Here is a 19,142-nt window from a genome sequence, read left to right as displayed (position 1 = left end):
TTTTATTTTATTTCTTAATCGCTAGTCAATATCAAAAGAAAATTCTTGAAACTGTTTTCAGAACATTCCCATTTTCTTCAGAAAACGTATATAGTTATTGAGTCACTGAACACTTTCAACAGAAACCAACGGGACGCTATATCTGAACAGCTTTGATGCTGGATTTTTTTTTTTTTTTTTTTACAGTTTACGGTATATGCAGTTAAGCCACGAATGATCCAACTCCACCACAGCAGATGGCGCCAGGATCTGTAGGTTCGAAGAAGCCAGTGAACTGATAACCGGAACAGCTTGATTTGTTTACATCCGGCTAGAAAGAACGAGCCTCAATGAGAAATGTGACTTCCTCGAGTTAGCGTTACAGTTTCGTAAAATTTCGGGGGGTTTCACTACCAGAATGTCTAAACTAGATGTGTTCAGGGATTTTATCACTCAGCGATTAACAACGGCAGCTTTGGAGATATTCGCGGCCGCTGAAAAATCGTTTGCCGAGTTCGAAGAGGAGATTTCTCGTTCTAAGGATGAGAGCGCAAGACTGCAACGGTTGTTGGACATTATTACTCAGCCTGAAATCATACTTCACCGAACAGGTTCGATATTAATAACGACAGTGGATTATAATCTGCTGTGTTTATATTCAATATATCTTATTTGATGTAGCACGGTCAGAAAATAGGATACACCTTAGCGTAAGGGGTCCCATCATAGGTGCCATCACCATTGTGAAAGTAGTATTGCCAAACACAATATGGTGAATGCATAAAATAATCATGTTTCTGCTGTGTATTGTATGTTGTTATGGATCATATTCATGCAATGTAACGAGCATCGCAAGACATGAAGCTCTACTGGGGCACAGGCCCCTCATTTATCACTTTCTTTCTTCCAAGCTCGATATACAAGAACTGTCGACACAATGCACAATACAAACTTCCCCTTGCTTAATCTACGATACGTACAGTTCAGGAAATCTAGTTTGAGATGAGCTTTGGCATGGACCTAAATAGTTTATTGGAGTGCGCGAGGCAAATTGTTTTGCAATCATTTGAGCGCAAAACAGTATTTGGAGCGTAATATAATATTTCGGATGTTGTTTTTATGTTTTGCAACCCTCTACGGACACAATGAATATTGAGTCGCCATTGGCTTGTACATTTTTTATTTTACTCGGCAGACTTTGTCCATGAGATGCATGAACAATGCAACTGAAAAAAAGTGCATTATCTGTCTGAATTAGGGCTAAACGATTTCGGAAAATAAGATAATCGCGATTAATTTGCAATTGCGATTTAATATGCGATTATTATGATGTATTATTAATATAGATATATAACGTCACTGTGTCCAATCCCGACCGCTGTAAACTACTATTGTCCAAACCCGAACGGTGTTTGGACACTCAGTTTCCGGTCTTTTTGCCAGCATTTTCTTTTGCTATCGCCAGGAAAGTGTAAGTCGTATTATTTTAGGCATACCAAACAATCTACGTGTAAAATTTCATGAACATATATGGACGTTTACATGTCTAAATAATATAGGAAAGTTACTTTGGCCGAAAGACCACTCTTGGTCTTTCGGCCAAACGCTTGGGCGACGATCTTTACTCTGACAAGTGTGTCTGTGTTGTCATCGTACTGCTACTATGGGTTAGCATATGAGTGTATTTCAATGCTAGCTTAACACTACTTTGTCTTGCCAATGAAAATACACGATCATGTGTGACGTGATCTGTAGTCGAGGGGAGGAAGGGATGGGGGCTAGCAAACTTTGAGAACAGTTCAACAAAACATCCAGCAGGTGGTGGTATACAGTCAAATTGAGATTTTATCGCATAGTTTGGAGATGTTGAAGCGTGATATCTTATTGTGGAGGACATAACTACGTCCCCGGATATGTTGACAGCATTGATGGTCAGTTTGGTGACCCTGGATCAAGTTAATATCCCCAGAAAAACAGCAGCGGCCAGTGTTTAGAAGTGCGGTCGGGTTTGGACAAGGGTAGCGCACGGCTGATTTACCGGCGCCAGCGTCTTTTGACCGGCTCTAGTAAAGGCTAAGCTAACTCTAAATTTTTAAACAATATTTAGCTCGAAAGGTAAGAAGTTAAAGCTTAACGTGAAATCAGTAAATCAGCTGAAAACGTGATACGATTATTTTTATCAATATTTGAAGTGGCATTTTATCAGAATGTTAGCTAAAAACCGGTCGGGATTGGACACAGTGACGCTACTAGCCTACTGATCTCCAGTCTACGGTGGCCGACATGTGCAAACTCGCTGCAAATTAAGAAAACACATGCAAATAGACAAAACACAAGCAAATTAAGAAAACATCTTCATTAATTTGACAACACATGCGCAGCATTCAGCAAACGCGCTGCAAATACACACAACACAACCAAATACATAAGCTTGATTTTCGGCCCCACGGAGCGAGAGAGATACACTGTGGTTCTTCTAGATTAGCTGTAACATTGATGTAAATAACAAATGTTACCTTGAATGGTCTTTGCCCAAGATGTTACAGCTGAATGGGGTATACAAAGCATTAGTATGACATTTGTTGTTTTGACAAATGTGTTTCCCCCACAATCAGAACAACTTGGGTATGCCTTACAATGAGTTGGCAATGGTTTGAGTATTTTTTTGAGTGTCTTATATTTGCACTTGCCTGGCTGCCAGCTGTTTTTTTTCTGGGCCCCCAGAAAAAAACTCCACCAGACCAGAGTTGACACCTAGGGGTATGGCATTTGGTAATGCAAAAGTTAAGTCATGCTTTTGCTTCAAAACATAGCCTTTAGGGTTGCCATGGCTCATACAACTGTTATAAACCGTCATTCATCACTTTACCATCATTTCCCAGGGACACAGTGCTAGGCCGTGTGACGGTGGTAGGATAATCTGTACATAAATGAAAGTGGAATGTAGTTTATGTACATAGTATTAGCATATTGATATTAAAACGAATAAACTTAATCCAAAAACAGATGTCATGTACAACTTGGAAGAATTAGTGACATGATACTCTTATAGATTTAAAGTATACTTACCCCATTTTCTTTAAAGGTCCAGCATTGGGCTACAATCCCAACCAGTCCTTCTACACAACATTATACATCCTGTTATCAAGAGAAGAGATAAGCGCTTTTACAGTAAATTGTTATTGCATCGGTGTAAACAGTATTCCTCAAAAAAAATTACATACTAATTTCATGAAGAATGGCTGTGAAAACTTTTTTCTCCAATGGGAATTCAAATTGCACCTCTGTGCTAGCTATAATACTTAGGAGTAATATAGATAGCAAAGCATTTAGTAACTCACTCAATTAATTTAAGGTGATTTTGAATTAGACGGCTCAAACATATAAGGTCCTTACTAAGGAGCAACAACGCAGTTTTTTATAACGCCATATTGCTGTGGATGCCATGACCGACTGATCAAAACGTGATCAGCCACGCGCCAGCTCCACAGTCTTTGAAAATTCAGGGCTAAATAAACTATTTTGGAACAAGGTTTTCTAACAGTTCTGAATGTTTATTTTCACTGATTCTTTTGTGGGTGATTTGTGAGACGCTAAACTTTGATATCATATGCATTTTCACTATTTCAACATAACTTTCTGGAGGGTTTAACTAGAGATGCTCCGATCAGGTTTTTTGGTGCCGATCACCGAACACTGAAATCAGTATTCCGATCCGATAATACCGATCACGGTGTCGATTGAAGCATTCTATTTATTGTGTAGCATTATTTATTAAATTAATTATTCTTAACAACATTGGTATTGTATTTTTAGTATTTAAATTACGAGACGAGAGAGTATCATGAATTGACAACCATCCGTTCTATTGCAGGGAACGTGCAACATTCCAGTGTAGAAGCTCTCTCGCTTACTATAAAATGTGTAAATAATAATAAATATTAAAATAATAATACAAATATAAATCTTTAAATAAAAATCACAACAATAGAATCACATGTGCAACATTCCACTCTCTAGAGGCTCTCAAGAGAACTTGGAGCTTATACAGTAGCTTTCCTGTGGAAAAATAATACAAACTTAACTGCAACATAAACAGGCTATAGCCATATATCCAATATGTTTCAAGTCAGTCAGTTTCAAGTCAATTTGTCTGCATTTAGGAGGAGATAACAGACAGAATAAAGATAAAAGGTGCACAGGAAGTCAGCAATTAAACAAAAAAAAAAAACATGTATATCTATCTGTATAGTGTCTCACTCACTCACTCTCATATATCCTTTACTCACTCTCTCACTTCACGCACGCACTCACTCACTCGGAGAGGGGGCATACTAGAGTATTCAAACCTTACTTCTGATTAAGCAGCATCACTGGAAGATTTGCCTTGATAAATATAAGCATATCAGCATTTTTAGGAGTCAACCTGCTCCTCTTCTCATCTAAAATATGTCCTGCTATGCTGAAAAGTCGCTCGCTATCTACACTTGTACAAGGTGCGGAGAGGAAGACTTGTGCTGCTTGTGCGAGAGCAGGAAAGAGGTCTTTATTGGCCTTCCAAAAAGCAGTGGCTGTCCGTGACTGTTTTTGTTCGAATGCGGGTCTCACAGAGTAACGTCGCACATGAAAATTCCAGACTATTTTCCGATAGGCAAAAACTATGACAAACGCTATAGTATGGCTTCAAAATGTACAATTAGAGGCTAACAAGTAACACTAGCAGGTAATAGCATTGCTACGAGTATTATGCTAGGTTGCTAGGTAACGGAAGCTAACTAAAGCTATCTAGCTTCCGTTTTGGAAAACAAACTCTGGTGGAAGCGTCGGAAATATTTAAAACTCACGCATCTAAAAGTTAAAGAATCATTTCTTACCATTGGCGGCCTGAAATGCCTATCTAACGTTTTATTGAAACGTCTCTGATGGTAGTTCTAGCAGATTTTATGTCATCTGATGGGCCATGTTTGATTGGCTGTTTTGAGAACGCCGATCAAAACCGATAATGGGAATATCAGCCGATATGGATCGGCGCCGATCAGATCGGAGCATCCCTAGGTTTAACCTATTAGCCTACCTCTAGCTACCGAAATCCTAACGTAAACAACGAGAATCTGATAGCAGATAAACAGGCTAAATAGCCTACATTTCAAACCTATACGTAATAGCATGCCCCATTCAATTTCTTAAATACATTTTTATATTTAAAACTATTTCTTTAAAGAAACTCACCTTTGAAGTAGCTATTTTCCAGGTAAAATCCAATACGTGAAAGACAGTGGAACCCCTGCAAAATGTCTTCTGAAACCCCAGTTTCAGCGATGCGTTGAAATGGGCATGCGCAAAGTTCTTGCTCAGGGGCAGACTGAGGGGCAGGTTTGCTAAGGAAGAATTGTAATATTCTGTGAAGTCTTTGGAAATGAAACTCTTAAGAGTCGCTTACCTTTTGGTCACATTTAACAATTTTGTATTCCAAAATTATTGGAGCACAAATTTGCATTGTGTGTCATACAGCTTTGGTGTGCTATACAAAGAATGTTTGCTTAATCATGTTACACATCACACATTGATTGCTTTTGTACATGTTTATAGTAAAGAATGAAAGACTAAATTATGTCAGTGAAGTATTTTATTTATTAAAGCTATGTTTCTGCATATGAGAAAATTGATGACCAATGACATGCTGGGGCTGAGCTGCACATGAATTACATGCATTGTCTACATTTATACGTGCTGGGATGCAACATTTAATATTGTGTGTGATTGAAATTCATGTAGACTATGGCTATATTACAAAACTGTCAGAACTGAGAGCTGTCCAGTGTGATCTCTCCATCTCTTGATAAACCACTTATAATGCACTCGAGATCCGTTGTCCTACGACCAAAGAGCAACGTAATGGCAAGGTAACCCATGGTACCAAAATTAACGTATCCAGCCGACCAAGGTACGACGTCGCGGCAACGTTGTCCACGAGACCAAAAATAACGTATTCAGCCGACCAAGGTACGACGTCGCGGCAACGTTGTCCAAGGGTCTAAAAATAACGTAGCCAGCCGACCAAGGTATGACTTCGCGGCAACGTTGTCCAAGGGTCTAAAAATAACGTAACCAGCCGACCAAGGTACGACGTCATGGCAACGTTGTCCATGGGACCAACTGGCAACATTCCCTTTATAACGTTGCTACGACGTTGCCAGAAGGTAACGTCGCGGGTTACCCTCTGAGCACTTACTGGCAACGTTGCCGCAACGTCATGTGTTAGCTGGGCTGGTGTTCAGAATTTTAGCTATGCATCGTACATGGTTTGTGGTGTTTTTTTAGGGTCGAATTAAGTTGGTGGTGTTGCTCCGTGAGGTAGCAACATTAGCCAGGCAGGTTTTGCAAAATACTTGACACTGCGCAGCATCTTTTTTTAAAGGCAAAATAGGCTGCAAGGTGAACCACGAAAAGTATTTTAGAAAATGATTCCCGCTCTACAGTCTGGAATGTACAAAATTTTTAGCTCATAAAAAAGAACGATTCGTGCTAAGCTACCAAAAAAAGTTTGTCGCTGAAATTCCAGTCGATTATCGTTGCGTCTATGTTTTATGCAGAACTAGTTTCTTCAGAGCGTAATAGGATTTTGGTGGCACGGTTCGACACGTGATCGTTCTACACCAATAAGGTAAACGTGGATGGATATGTTTGGCAAATAGTTGATGGGACCTTGCACGTAACAGAAATTCGGCCCCTGACAGTGTTTTGCATGTGAAACACTGTGGCTGCAAAAGTGCGTGTGAGACAGGCAGATGTTCATGTTTTTCTGCAGGACTGTGTTGGACAGACTTATGTCATTGTTGTAATTGTGCCAACACAAAAGAAACTGGGCGATAACTGTCCTGACACTGACAGTGAGGACTGAGTGTCCTTAATCTGTTATTCCTTATTCTGTTTTGTACAGTTTTATATATCATATTTCATATTTTTCATTACAATTGTTTTTATGGTTGATCAGTGTTTTCATTTGTGGAAGAATGAATGAATGAATGTTACAACAACGACATAAGTCTGTCTCCCCTGTGGTGGAAATTTACAATACAGTGTTTTAAGAGAAGTTTAAAGTTGGTTAAGAAGCTTGATACAATGAATGTTGCATCAACTCCATTTGGTAGAGATGCCATTTGCAGTTTATGACACCTGGGGAGGATGAGACAGCTGGTCTGGAGACAATGTGGATTCAATTGTATTGTTATTGTGATCTGAGGGAGCAGTTTAAGATGGATGAACTGATCAAGCTGCTCTGACCCTTCCTGTTGCATGGGTGGGGTTAATTAAATACTTGTTTGAAGATGTCCACACAAAGGACAGTTGACCATTTGACTGGTGAACTCCTGTGGTTTTACTATCTACTGGTTTGGGGAGAGATGCCACATCAAAGAACTGTGGGACACTTGGTATGGAGTCAAACTGTCACTGAGCAGTGCTGACCAATCACAGAGTTTGCTACATTGATGGATTGACCATCAGAAGAACCATTTGATCTAAAGTTTATATAAGGCAGGGTTTTAGGGTTGTTCTTCATCACTCTTGCGAACGACCTGTGGCTAGCACCTCCTTTGTTATGACTGATCACAAAGTACTTTGTTAATTCTTAATTTGTACAAGCTAAATAAATTTATTGAAACCGCCATCTCTTGACTATTCAAATCTACACAGTGCCACTATAATTTTTCCACAACCCCCCCCCCCCCCCCCAGGTTAATGTAATAGCCTAGTTTAATAACTAATGTAATATTGCACATATTTTCGTACTATTTCCACTAAAGCAATAAGGTTAGGCTACTCACAGACCTTCCACTCAAAGTGGAAACAAAGTATGTTCTAAATGGCATAAATGCTGCCAATTATTAATTGACGTATTAATAATTGACGTTAGTCGGTAGCCTATCGATTAAGGTACTCGAAAGCATGTACACTGTCTGCTTCATTTGAGCTTGATAGGCTAAGCATTCTGTAGCAAATAATAACAATAAACCCACTATTTGGGTGTGCTTTGCCTTCGGCAAGGGCACAACCTTTGTTCTCTCACATATATATAATTTCTTTTTTTTTTTTTGCCCCCCTAAAACTCAGTCAATATTTGGCCTACATAGACAACCTAGGTGTCAAAAGTTTAGTCTTGGTAGCGATTGAGTTGCTTCTATTGGGATTTACGTTCCGTTGCATGGTTTAGGCTCAAGTTAAGTTTTTGTGGCGAAAAGTCGGGGCATATTTTCAGTTAGCAGATGGTACTGTTTGAATCGCGATTCCATCTTCTACTGCCGGGTAACGTCGTAGAATAATCTTCAAAGGGGGTTCTTTATTCATGAATGAATGCAATATGAGTAGGCTAAATGCCTGAAAATATCATGAGAAGGGAAAAACTTAAAAGGACGTTTAAGTCATAGAGATTAGGTACATTTTTACACCGGTCTGCCAAATGTATTCGTTTTGATTCAGCTATGAGGCTGCCTCTTGCAGGGGAAATGAGAAGACATCTATTTCATTCTACACTTCACTCGTATTTTGAGTTGTAAATGAGCAGCAAAAAAAAGATGCTTTTAAATCTATGTAATCTTTATAAATAATAAGTAGGCCTATGCATTTTTATATAAAATATACTGAAATATCAGTTGTAAAAATGGCATAAAAAAACGGACCCTTGTGCAACCGACGCAAGCAAGCACACCCTACAATTTCCCCAGAAATTGTACCCTCTCTAGTTATTAATTAAAACTACTTCTGCATAGTAATGCACCGAAAATACAAACGTAAGCAAAGGCAGCAATCGCTATCGAATCAACAGACATGTGCAATTTAGCTAGCAAGGGAATAATACAGATCACCAGTTAACTTAATTTAAATTAGCAAGAATATAGACTAATACAATAATAGGCTTAAATTAACTGACAAGTAAGCTATACGACTTCTCAAAGACGCACAATCTCAACTGCGGTGTGAAGCGCGTATCCATGCTATTGTCCGACATGCACTCCAACAATCACATAGGCGTCCTAAAATTTTGTACAGCCCTATTTCTGATACCATGGCGGCAGAAATGTAGTCGTGGCGGGCCGCCACGGCAAAATAAACATAGGAAACACTAACGTGCAAGGTCCCATCCTCTTTGACAACCATATCCATCCATGTTGACAAAAAGCAGCTACCTTATTGGTGTAGAAGGATCATGTGTCGAACCGTGCCACCAAAATCCTATTACGCTCTGAAGAAACTAGTTCTGCATAAAACATAGACGCATCGACAATCGACTGGAATTTCAGCGACAAACTTTTCTTTTCTTTTTTGGTAGCTTGGCAGGACTCGTTCTTTTTTATGAGCCAAAGATTGTGTAGATGCCAGACTGTGGAGCGGGTTGAAACGATAACAGGGTTCACCTTACGGCCTAAAATTGGCAAAGTGACTGTAGTCTCAGGTTCTGTCGAGCCTGAGGCCATGATCGTACAGGTCAAGGTACAGTGTAGCGTGCAAAGTTGATCCTTCTTCTGAAAACTGCGTTACTCACGTGTGTCACGTGGCCAAAGTAAAATCGCTGCCTTTGCGATTACAAAATCGCGTTCTGTCTCATCGCGATATTAATCGCAAATGCAATTACTCGTTCAGCCCTAGTCTGAATTATTATTTATGTGGATATATGGATTTAGTCTAAAAAAATTTAGCAAATGGCTTTCTCTTGCCAATTGACTTCAGCCACCTCTCCACAGCTGATGATGGATCATACTGCTGAAGCTCTGGGCCTTCTGTTGAAATGAAGATCAGGTCTGAAAAGCGTGAGGATGTGAAACTGCTGCAGACATCTGATTTTATTGGAAGGCAAAATTACTCTGGCCCAGATCTGGCTCACATTCAACACTTTCATCCGGCAGCACATACCGCATGGAATGATGGCACTTGGGCGGTTCGCTCCTGTTTGCCAGATCTAGGCCACAAGGAAGTCATAGCAATGCCGCATGTCAACCAAGAACTAACCAAATAAACCAAAACTGGCCCTAATCTGGGCCACAGTTCGTTTTCTTTTTGGCCCATATCCGGCGCACATCCCATAACTTAAGTGGCCCACATACTGCACAGAATGAGTTGGGCGGTCCGCTCCTGTTTGCCAGATCTGGGCCACAAGCATGCCATAGCACTGCCTCATGTCAACCAATAACTAACCAAATAAACCAAAACTGGCCCTAATCTGGGACACAGTTCATTTTCATTTTAACGTTGAACTGGCCCACGATGCTAAACGTGTGCTCGCCAGCCAGATACTGCTAGTTTATGTACCCTTAGTATAGATAGTCCACATATTCAAATTTGAGGGCCCTATATGTTTATTGTGTGCACCTTCCTGCCAAAGCAAATTCCTTGACTGTGCAAACTTTCATGGCGAATAAATCCCATTCTGATTCTGATAAGATGTTTTCATGATAGCTGTAAGTGCTTTACAAAGCCAATGATTAATGGAAATGTCATTAGTAGTGTAAATATGGGATACACACCTACAGAGATAAGTGAAGGCAGGCTGGACAATGTCACCGCTGAGTAAACTCTATGCCGATCCCCATGTCAATTAGGGCTAACAATCACACAATATAATCAAAATGACCCCAGGTCCCACAAGGTATGCAGTCTCGTGTCAAAGACAAAATCTGAATTATAACTTTTTTTAACACAACCTATTGAAAATATTATTATACACATAACCAACTTAGAAGGTACACGAGTGTTTGGGAACAGTTGGAAGGAGATCGACACATGCCATTTCCAAAGGTGCACACCCAAACATCACATCAAAGTATGCAGTCAATTGTGACCCATAATGTCACAATAATTGCTTATTTTAACTTGTAAGGAAATACAAACATGTTATTTGAGGAATTATTTTGCCTCTATCATCATTAGCTGCATGGTCTTACCACTTCTGTTCATCGTAACGAAAAATAAATTATTCCAATTTAAACTAATAACAATATGTACATTGTAAGTTAAATGTGGTCTAAGGTACACCAAATCAAGTATATTTGTTGACAAAAAGGGTGTATGCTTTTTGAAGACAATAGGAGGGTTAAGACTGCAGTTTAGGATAGGTTTCCATGAAGAAGTGGAATAACGACAAACCGAACTTCCAAAGGTAACCTGACACACTTCTTCACATTGGCATCTAACTTGAAGCACATCAGATTTGATGACACATCTGACACAAAACAAATTCCCAAATCTGTGGAGTCAATGGGATACTCCCAAAACTTTGCAATGTGTCTATATTCTTTGCAGACATTCTTTGTATTCCTCACCCTCAAAGACAATTATATTATCAACCAAGAGTACTTTATTGTTCATCTTGATGCATCTGTCTCTCTCTGATGAGTTGATGATAAACTCATCTATTGCCAGTTCTTTAAACTGGGAGACAGTTCCTGTAAAGCCTTGTGGAACAGGTCCATCTGAGTGCAGCCTTTTATATTTGTTGTGGGTACCCTTGTCTTCTACACTTGTTGAATCAAGTTTGGAAATTCTGCGTATAACTTGCTGCAGTGGTGAGCTAGGTTTTCTAACCATTCCTTTTATTTGTTTTAAGTAGTTTTCAAAAGGAAACCCTGATATTAAATTTAAGTGGCCGTGCACCTTCACATCAGTGCACATCAGTGCACCTACTCCAGTGTAAAGTAGGAACTGCCGAAGTTCTGTTGCCTTCCATCGTAACCTCTCATTTAGGGCCCTTGGCCGTCTAGCAAATTCTGACGGTATGTAACTTCTGAGAGCAAGCAATTTTCCTGAAATTAAAGACACCTGCCTGGATGAAATGCGGTAAAGCAACTTGCCACTAGTGCCCATCCACAAATCAAGCACACGACTAGGGCTTCAACAACGAATCGATTAAATCGATTAAAATCGATTATTAAAAGCGTTGGCAACGAATTTCATTATCGATTCGTTGTGTCGTGCGATTATTACGCCACTCAATATGTCGCGGAGATGTTTGAGTATAAAAAAAAAGTTTAGTTGAGCGCGGAGCGGAGGTAGAGGAAAGGCCATCGGAGAGACGTTGTTGAGTAACGTTGTTCTGAAACACATGGCGGAGGCAGAGAAATCAGTACGACCCAAGTCATCCAAGGTGTGGGAGCATTTCACACTAAATACATCGAAACAGTATGTTAATTGACCAAGGTGAAGTTAGTTTCATATTCGACATTAGGGCTGCAACTAACGATTATTTTAATAATCGATTAATCTGTCGATTCTTTTTTCGATTAATCAATGAATCGGATAAAAAACAAAAAAGCATTAATTTCCAACCCTTTATTCAAAAACAGAACTGACAGTGCAAATTCACAGTGCAAAAAATCTTCTGAATGTGCACAAACAGGCACACAATTTTGAAAAAGTTATTAATATTAGTGTGGATTTAATGCTATTTTCCAAGATGAGCAATTTATTTGAATAATCTGGTGTATATTTAAGATTTTTTGACACCATTTTGAAAAAAGTTAAGATTTGCGAGGATTAAGCTATTTTCAAAGATTAGTGATTTTCTATCATTGGGTGTGCTCAAGCCTTCGGCGAGAGCACAACCTTTGTTCTCTCACATATATATTATTATTATATTTTTTTTAATTTCTTTTTGCCCCCCTAAAACTCAGTCAATATTTGGCCTACATAGACAACGTAGGTGTCAAAAGTTTCGTCTTGGTAGCGATTGAGTTGCTTCTATTGGAATTTACGTTCCGTTGCATGGTTTAGGCTTAAGTTAAGTTTTTGTGGCGAAAAGTGAAGCTAACGGTGGCTAATTTGCTAGCCACAGTCACTGACGTTACTAACGTCACTGCGTCACTAACGTCACGAAAACACGCGTGACTACCTTTGGCAGAACATTCGTTTCGCATCTGTTAACTTGGGGGATAGCTAGGCTAACTATAGCTTTACTGCAAGGCAGCTGCAGAAACGCCACAAGAAAAGAGGCCAGGGTGATAACTATTTACTCATTTTACTTTGTGATATGACACACAATTGTGATGTGTAATGTACAATATAAGCTGATATTATTAACGAAGTACATCTACTTTCGGAAACAGTAGTCTACTATTTCACTGAAGTATTAGCATCATGACATTAGCCTGTGTTGCCCGGGCAACACATACTACAGTGGTCTATGATGTATCTGTTTTCAATCGTTAAAATAAACATTCCTCACATATACATTTTCGTTGTATGATTTATTCTGCCATTAGTAAACGATTTGTTGGTGAAATTACCATTACCTGTGGTTTCAAACCAGTGTAGCTCACTGCAACGCTGTAGCCTACTGTACCCAAGACACTAGTGTGAGTAGCTAACAAAAACTCCTCAGCTGTTTAAGTCAAACGGCAACAGAACATGTTCGGCACTCCCCTTACTCAAAAGTCTTTCAGTAGGGAAACTATCTGACTATTAACCTGAACTTCATTGCCACAGCCTAAACTTTGTCAATCTGTTCATGAAAATAATTAATTTCAGCCTAAACCGTACAACGGAACGTTTAATCGAATTCAACCAACGCAATCGCTATCAAGACGAACACAGCAGTAGTCTAGTACTGTACTGTAGTAGTAGAATTTACCGGGGCAGCTTCTCCACACAGGGCTATATCGCATTTTGATTTGTTACTGACAATGATCGCTACCAGTGAGCTTTTTATGAATGAGCTATTTTCCACTAAATAAATGTCAAGCTTATTTACGTTTTTGGGGGCATATTTTCAGTTAGCAGATGGTACTGTTTGAATCGCGATTCTATCTTCTGCCGGTAAAGTCATAGAATAATCTTCAAAGGGGGTTCTTTATTAATGAATGAATGCAATATGAGTAGGCTAAATGCCTGAAAATATCACGAGAAGGGACAACTTAAAAGGACGTTTAAGTCATAGAGATTAGGTCCATTTGTACACCGGTCTGCCAAATGTATTCGTTTTGATTCAGCCTGTCAGCTGCCTCTTGCAGGGGAAATGAGAAGACATCATATTTCATTCGACACTTCACTCGTATTTTGAGTTGTAAATGAGCAGCAAAAAAAAGATGCTTTTAAATCTATGTAATCTTTATAAATAATAAGTAGGCCCGATGCATTTTTATATAAAATATACAGACCCCTGTGCAACCGACGCAAGCAAGCACACCCTACAATTTCCCCAGAAATTGTATCCTCTCTAGTTTAATTTGAAACTTCATTGGAAAAGTAAAGGCTGTGGAAGTATACCAGACATTGTTAAGATACTCTGGTGTCTGTTTGAGGTTTTATATTCCTAAAAATATTATAAAAGTCGAAATTTTTCACAATGGTATGGGTTGTTTTCACCCGGTCCCTAACACGATGCTGCAAAGTAGCGTATTCCGAATGTGAGACGTATGTCGAATAGGGCTGCAACAACAAATTGTTTTTTTAGGTAGTTTTTTAGGGCCGAATTAGGTTGGTGGTGTTGCCCCGTGAGGTAGCAACGTTAGCCAGGCAGGTTTTGCACAATACTTGACACTGCGCAGCATCTTTTTTAAAGGCAAAACTGGCAGTGTCTGTAGTGTCAGGTTCTGTCGAGCCTGAGGCCATCGTACAGGTCAAGGTAAAGTGTAACGTGCAAAGTTGATCCTTCGTCTGCAAACTACGTTACTCTCACGTGTCACGTGACCAAAGTAAAATCGCAGCCTTTGCTATTACAAAATCTTGTTTTGTCACATCGCGATATTATCGCAAATGCAATTAATCGTTCAGCCCTATCACCAACCCTGTTCAAGAATATCCCACATGCAAAGACACACAGAGATGCAGACAGACTGAACAGTGGTCAAGGCTTGGCTACAGTGCTTCCTTGTGTGTGATTCCAGCAGACTACGTAGTCTAGGCCTACCTACATAGATTGCAGTCTACTACCCTCATTTCTACTATTAGTCTACTACTTTCCTTTCTGCTACTTTCTACGAACGATGGCAGGCTGCTTTTATGTGTTCATTGCCATCCTTAAGAGTTGCCATCCTTAAGAGTGTTTTTCTCTGTATATATTTTTTAAGAATGACAATAAAATCTATCAAGATAAACTATGCTGGGCCGGCTGAACTTATACCTCTTCCACAGATACTGGTCATGGAAGCATTACTTCTGTCTCTGAAGACCCTTGGGGCTGGTGGGAAATTTTTTCTGTTATTAATCAGAAGTTTGCTGGTTCGATTCCAGGCCATGCAAAATGACGTTGTGTCCTTGGGCAAGGCACTTCACCCTACTTGCCTCGGGGGAATGTCCCTGTACTTACTGTAAGTCGCTCTGGATAAGAGCATCTGCTAAATGACTAAATGTAATGTAAATGTAAATCTCACAACTTGAAACTGCAGGTGTAAAACGATAGATTTCGAAAAGGCTGAATTTGTGACGTCACAAATGTAGCATCACCTTTGTCACTCCCCAACATTTACATACAGACCAGGATCTCAGACACTAACTAGTTTAGCTGCGTGCTGCTCTGTGTACTTCCACGTGAATTACAAAGGAGAAAGTTTGGAAGTTTTTAAAAGAATATTGAAAATGGACCATCGTAAATGCAGTGTTCCAGGCTGTACAGGGAATGCTGACACTTTTCAGAGTCTTCATAAGGAACCAAACACTAGACGGGCTGCGATGTTTGTCTATGAGAAGATCCCTGTGCAGTTCGACCCTCAATTACACATTTCACAGAGGACAGTTTTGAAAACCTTGGACCTACTGTAAAGCAGGATTTGCTATGAAGCTGTCGCTGAAAAGAGGTGCTGTTCCGACCTTATGTTCATCACAACCGCAAGCTGTAGTATGATGTTGTCCAGTGGCGGCTGGGACTTTGCAGAGGCCTCCCCGCAAAGTCGGAGCTCGAGGCCCCTCCCCTAAATCCACTCAAAATGTATCTCCATCTATTATCTTATACAACTGCCAATAGACTGATTGCTGTCTACCTTTAGCATATATTCAGCAATGTGAGAGAGAAATCAAAAAAAGTTTTAAAATAACAAAAGCACAATTGCGTCAGCACAACAGCAGCCTATTTGTCATTGTTCAAAACCAAAGACAGCCCTATAGCCTTTTGATAGTTCAGCACCGCCACTGAAATAACACAATCAATGGAGGGAAAGGAAAACATTCATTCTTGACAATAAGTAAGCAAGTATATTGGTTGCTGGTGAAGACGTGGTGCTGCTGAAGCCGAGTTGAATCATGATAGTTTGTTTGCTAAGCTGTAGTGCTAACGTTACCCACCTAAGTTGATCCCGTTTGCTTCGACAACAGAAGTGGAAACAACTAACGTTATCATTTCAAATGATTTCTAGTCAATCTGTTGAAAACAGTGTTGTGTAGACACAATAGATTTATTTGTACTTTTTTATTCAAGTCTCCACCTTCGATGTTTCAGTGAGTGCTGTTTGGACGTGTTGCGTCTTTGCTCCGCAGCTTCACTCGTAAACCAACCAACCAACCATAGATATAGCTATATAAAGGGTAGATGTCTTGTCCGCGTTGCCGGACAACGGAGTCGAAGGTCCGCACATGGTGGCCATCTTGCTACAGTCAACTCGCTCACCCATAACATTGTGTTGATGCTACATGTACTTTTTAAATGACCATAACTTGCTCAATTTTCAACCTATTTTTTTTTGTATACTTATGAATAATTATGTTTATTTTTATTTTTATATAGAATAGAAGTAGGCAATGTAATATGCAGTGTAATTATCAGAAATATTAATCTATCAAGCATTGCACAGTCAGTCGTGAAGAAGTTAACCCTTGTTTTATCTTCGGGTCATTCTGAGCCATCAGTCATTGTGACCCACCGTCGTATTGCAACAACTTTACCACATACAAAAACAAAGTGAGGAATTTTCTTTTAACTGTCGGGCTGTCTCAGACCACCCACATTGCGAAGGTTAAAAGAAAATGCTATTTATTTATTTTTGTATTGGGTAAAATTGGGTAAACACAACGATGGTTCGTTGTGAACCATGTGACCCGAAGGCAGCACAAGGGTTAAGAAAGTTTTATTACTTGCAGCCGGCCCACAAGGAGACAAAAACATCACATGCCATGGTGATACAAAGTTTGTCTGGTAGCATATTGTGCTAGCTACCTATTTAAACAAAACCACTCTTCACAGACATTGGTTCATACAACTGTGACATGGCTCTCCTTTCATTGGCTCCCTTGTATAGAACTTGGTTGCCAAACCATAAAGCAGGCCACATCTAACTGTTGTCTTGCCTCTTCTTCCCCACAGATGTGCAGCAGTTCTCTCTCCCTGAGCACCCACAAATTAAAGAGGAACAGGAGCTGTGGACCAGTCAGGAGGAAGAGCAGCTCCAAGGACTGCAGTCTGAAACTACACACTCCGTTTTCACTTCTACCAGTGTGAAACATGACTGGGATCAGGAAGGCTTTTCTGAATGTTCACATCTTGACCGAACTGTTAAAGTGGAGAACAGAGAAGGAGACTCTCTACCCACCAACACAACTGAGGAGCAAATCAAAGCAGAGCCTCATGTACAAGACTATGCAGCACCAGAACTGGACAGTGACTCTCAGCCCCTCTCTGTTGAAGTTCCAGACTGTCCTACAGTTCAGAGTTTGGAGGAGGAGGAACATGGAGTGCTGCTTCTTCTGAACAGAACACAAAACAATGAGGCTCTGCCAAGGGAACATATGCCACAGAGACGTCACACAGGAGATACAATACATCAGTGTCAACAATGTAACAAAACTTTTAGTGGAAAAAGTGCTTTGGTTTTTCATATGAGGACACACACAGTAAATATATCTTATCAATGTCAACAATGTAACAAACGATTTGCTGAAAGTGGTTCTCTGTTGAAACACATGAGGACACACACAGGAGAGAAACCCTTTCAATGTCAGGAATGTAACAAACTATTTGCTAGAAGATATACTCTGGTTGAACACATGAGGACACACACAGGAGAGAAATCTTATCAATGTCAACAATGTAACAAACGGTTTAGTAAGAGTTGTAATCTGGTTAAGCACATGAGAACACACACAGGAGAAAAACCATATCAATGTCAGGAGTGTGGCAAATGCTTTGTTAAAAGTGATTCTCTGATAAAACACACAAGGATACACACAGGAGAGAAACCTTTTCAATGTCAGGAATGTAACAAACTATTTGCTAGAAGATATACTCTGGTTGAACACATGAAGACACACACAGGAGAGAAACCATATAAATGTCAGGAGTGTTGCCAACTCTTTGCTCATAGAAGTTCTCTGTTAATACACATGAGAACACACACAGGAGACAAACCATATCCGTGTCAGGAATGTAACAAACTGTTTGCTCTGAAGAGCAATCTGGTTGTGCACATGAGGATACACACAGGAGAGAAACCTTATCAATGTAAGGAGTGCAGCAAATTCTTTGCTCGAAGTAGTTCTCTGTATAATCACACAAGGACACACAGGAGAGAAACCGCATCAGTAACAACAATTTAACAGATCTTTTGCTGGGAGGCTGAGGCCTATATGAAGCAAGTACAAAATACCTGGGATATCTTTTAGTTACATGGCTTTACTAAGCCTGACCAGCGTTTTTTCCTGGCTCAGAATGGGCCTTTGATGGATGACTATGCACGTCAGTAACCATGATCGGTCTGTGTACAGTAAAACAAACTAGAGAGGGTACAATTTCTGAGGAAATTGTGAGGTGTGCTTGCGTCGGTTGCAGATCGGTCCATTTTTACTTACATTTTACAACTGATATTTGTGTATTTTTTAAATAAGTATCCATACTTATTATGTATGAAGATTGCATAGATTTTAAAGCATTTGTTGCTGCTCATTTACACTTCAAAATACTAAGAGTGAAGTGAAGAATAAAACAGATTTATCTTCTCATTTCCCTGAGCCTACTCCCTCTTGCACTATGTGGCAGCCTCACATACTTGAAACAGTTGCATCAAAACAAAGAAATTGGGCAGTTGTGTGTAAAGATTGTCCTAACCTATATTATGACTTAAACTTCCACTCAAGTTTTTTCCTTCTCGTGATAGTTTTAACATTTACTCATTGCGTGGCTCGCGAGCCTCCTGTGGCTCGCCAAGCTTTAATTTGTGGCTCGCATGGCAGTAAATAATACGGTCATTTGA

General features: G+C 39.8%; 1 protein-coding gene across 1 annotated transcript; it reads left to right on the top strand.

Moving 5' to 3' along the window:
• The first annotated feature begins 397 nt into the window (after positions 1–397).
• LOC136942822 (gastrula zinc finger protein XlCGF57.1-like) lies at positions 398–18,891 on the top strand. Its single transcript, XM_067235825.1, has 2 exons — positions 398–590; positions 17,261–18,891. Exons 1-2 carry the CDS (start codon positions 398–400, stop codon positions 18,487–18,489), a joined length of 1,422 nt encoding a protein of 473 aa, XP_067091926.1. The 3' UTR covers positions 18,490–18,891.
• Positions 18,892–19,142: the final 251 nt, after the last annotated feature.

Source organism: Osmerus mordax, chromosome 1 (genome assembly GCF_038355195.1).
Source record: "Osmerus mordax isolate fOsmMor3 chromosome 1, fOsmMor3.pri, whole genome shotgun sequence".
NCBI lineage: Eukaryota > Metazoa > Chordata > Actinopteri > Osmeriformes > Osmeridae > Osmerus > Osmerus mordax.
This window is presented reverse-complemented; position numbering and strand designations above follow the sequence as displayed.

Bases quoted from the DNA above. Each gene is read 5' to 3' on its own strand.
- LOC136942822 (XM_067235825.1), top strand. From the start codon at position 398: ATGTCTAAACTAGATGTGTTCAGGGATTTTATCACTCAGCGATTAACA. The intron at 591-17,260 runs GTTCGATATTAA...TCTTCCCCACAG, and splicing joins AATCATACTTCACCGAACAG to ATGTGCAGCAGTTCTCTCTC.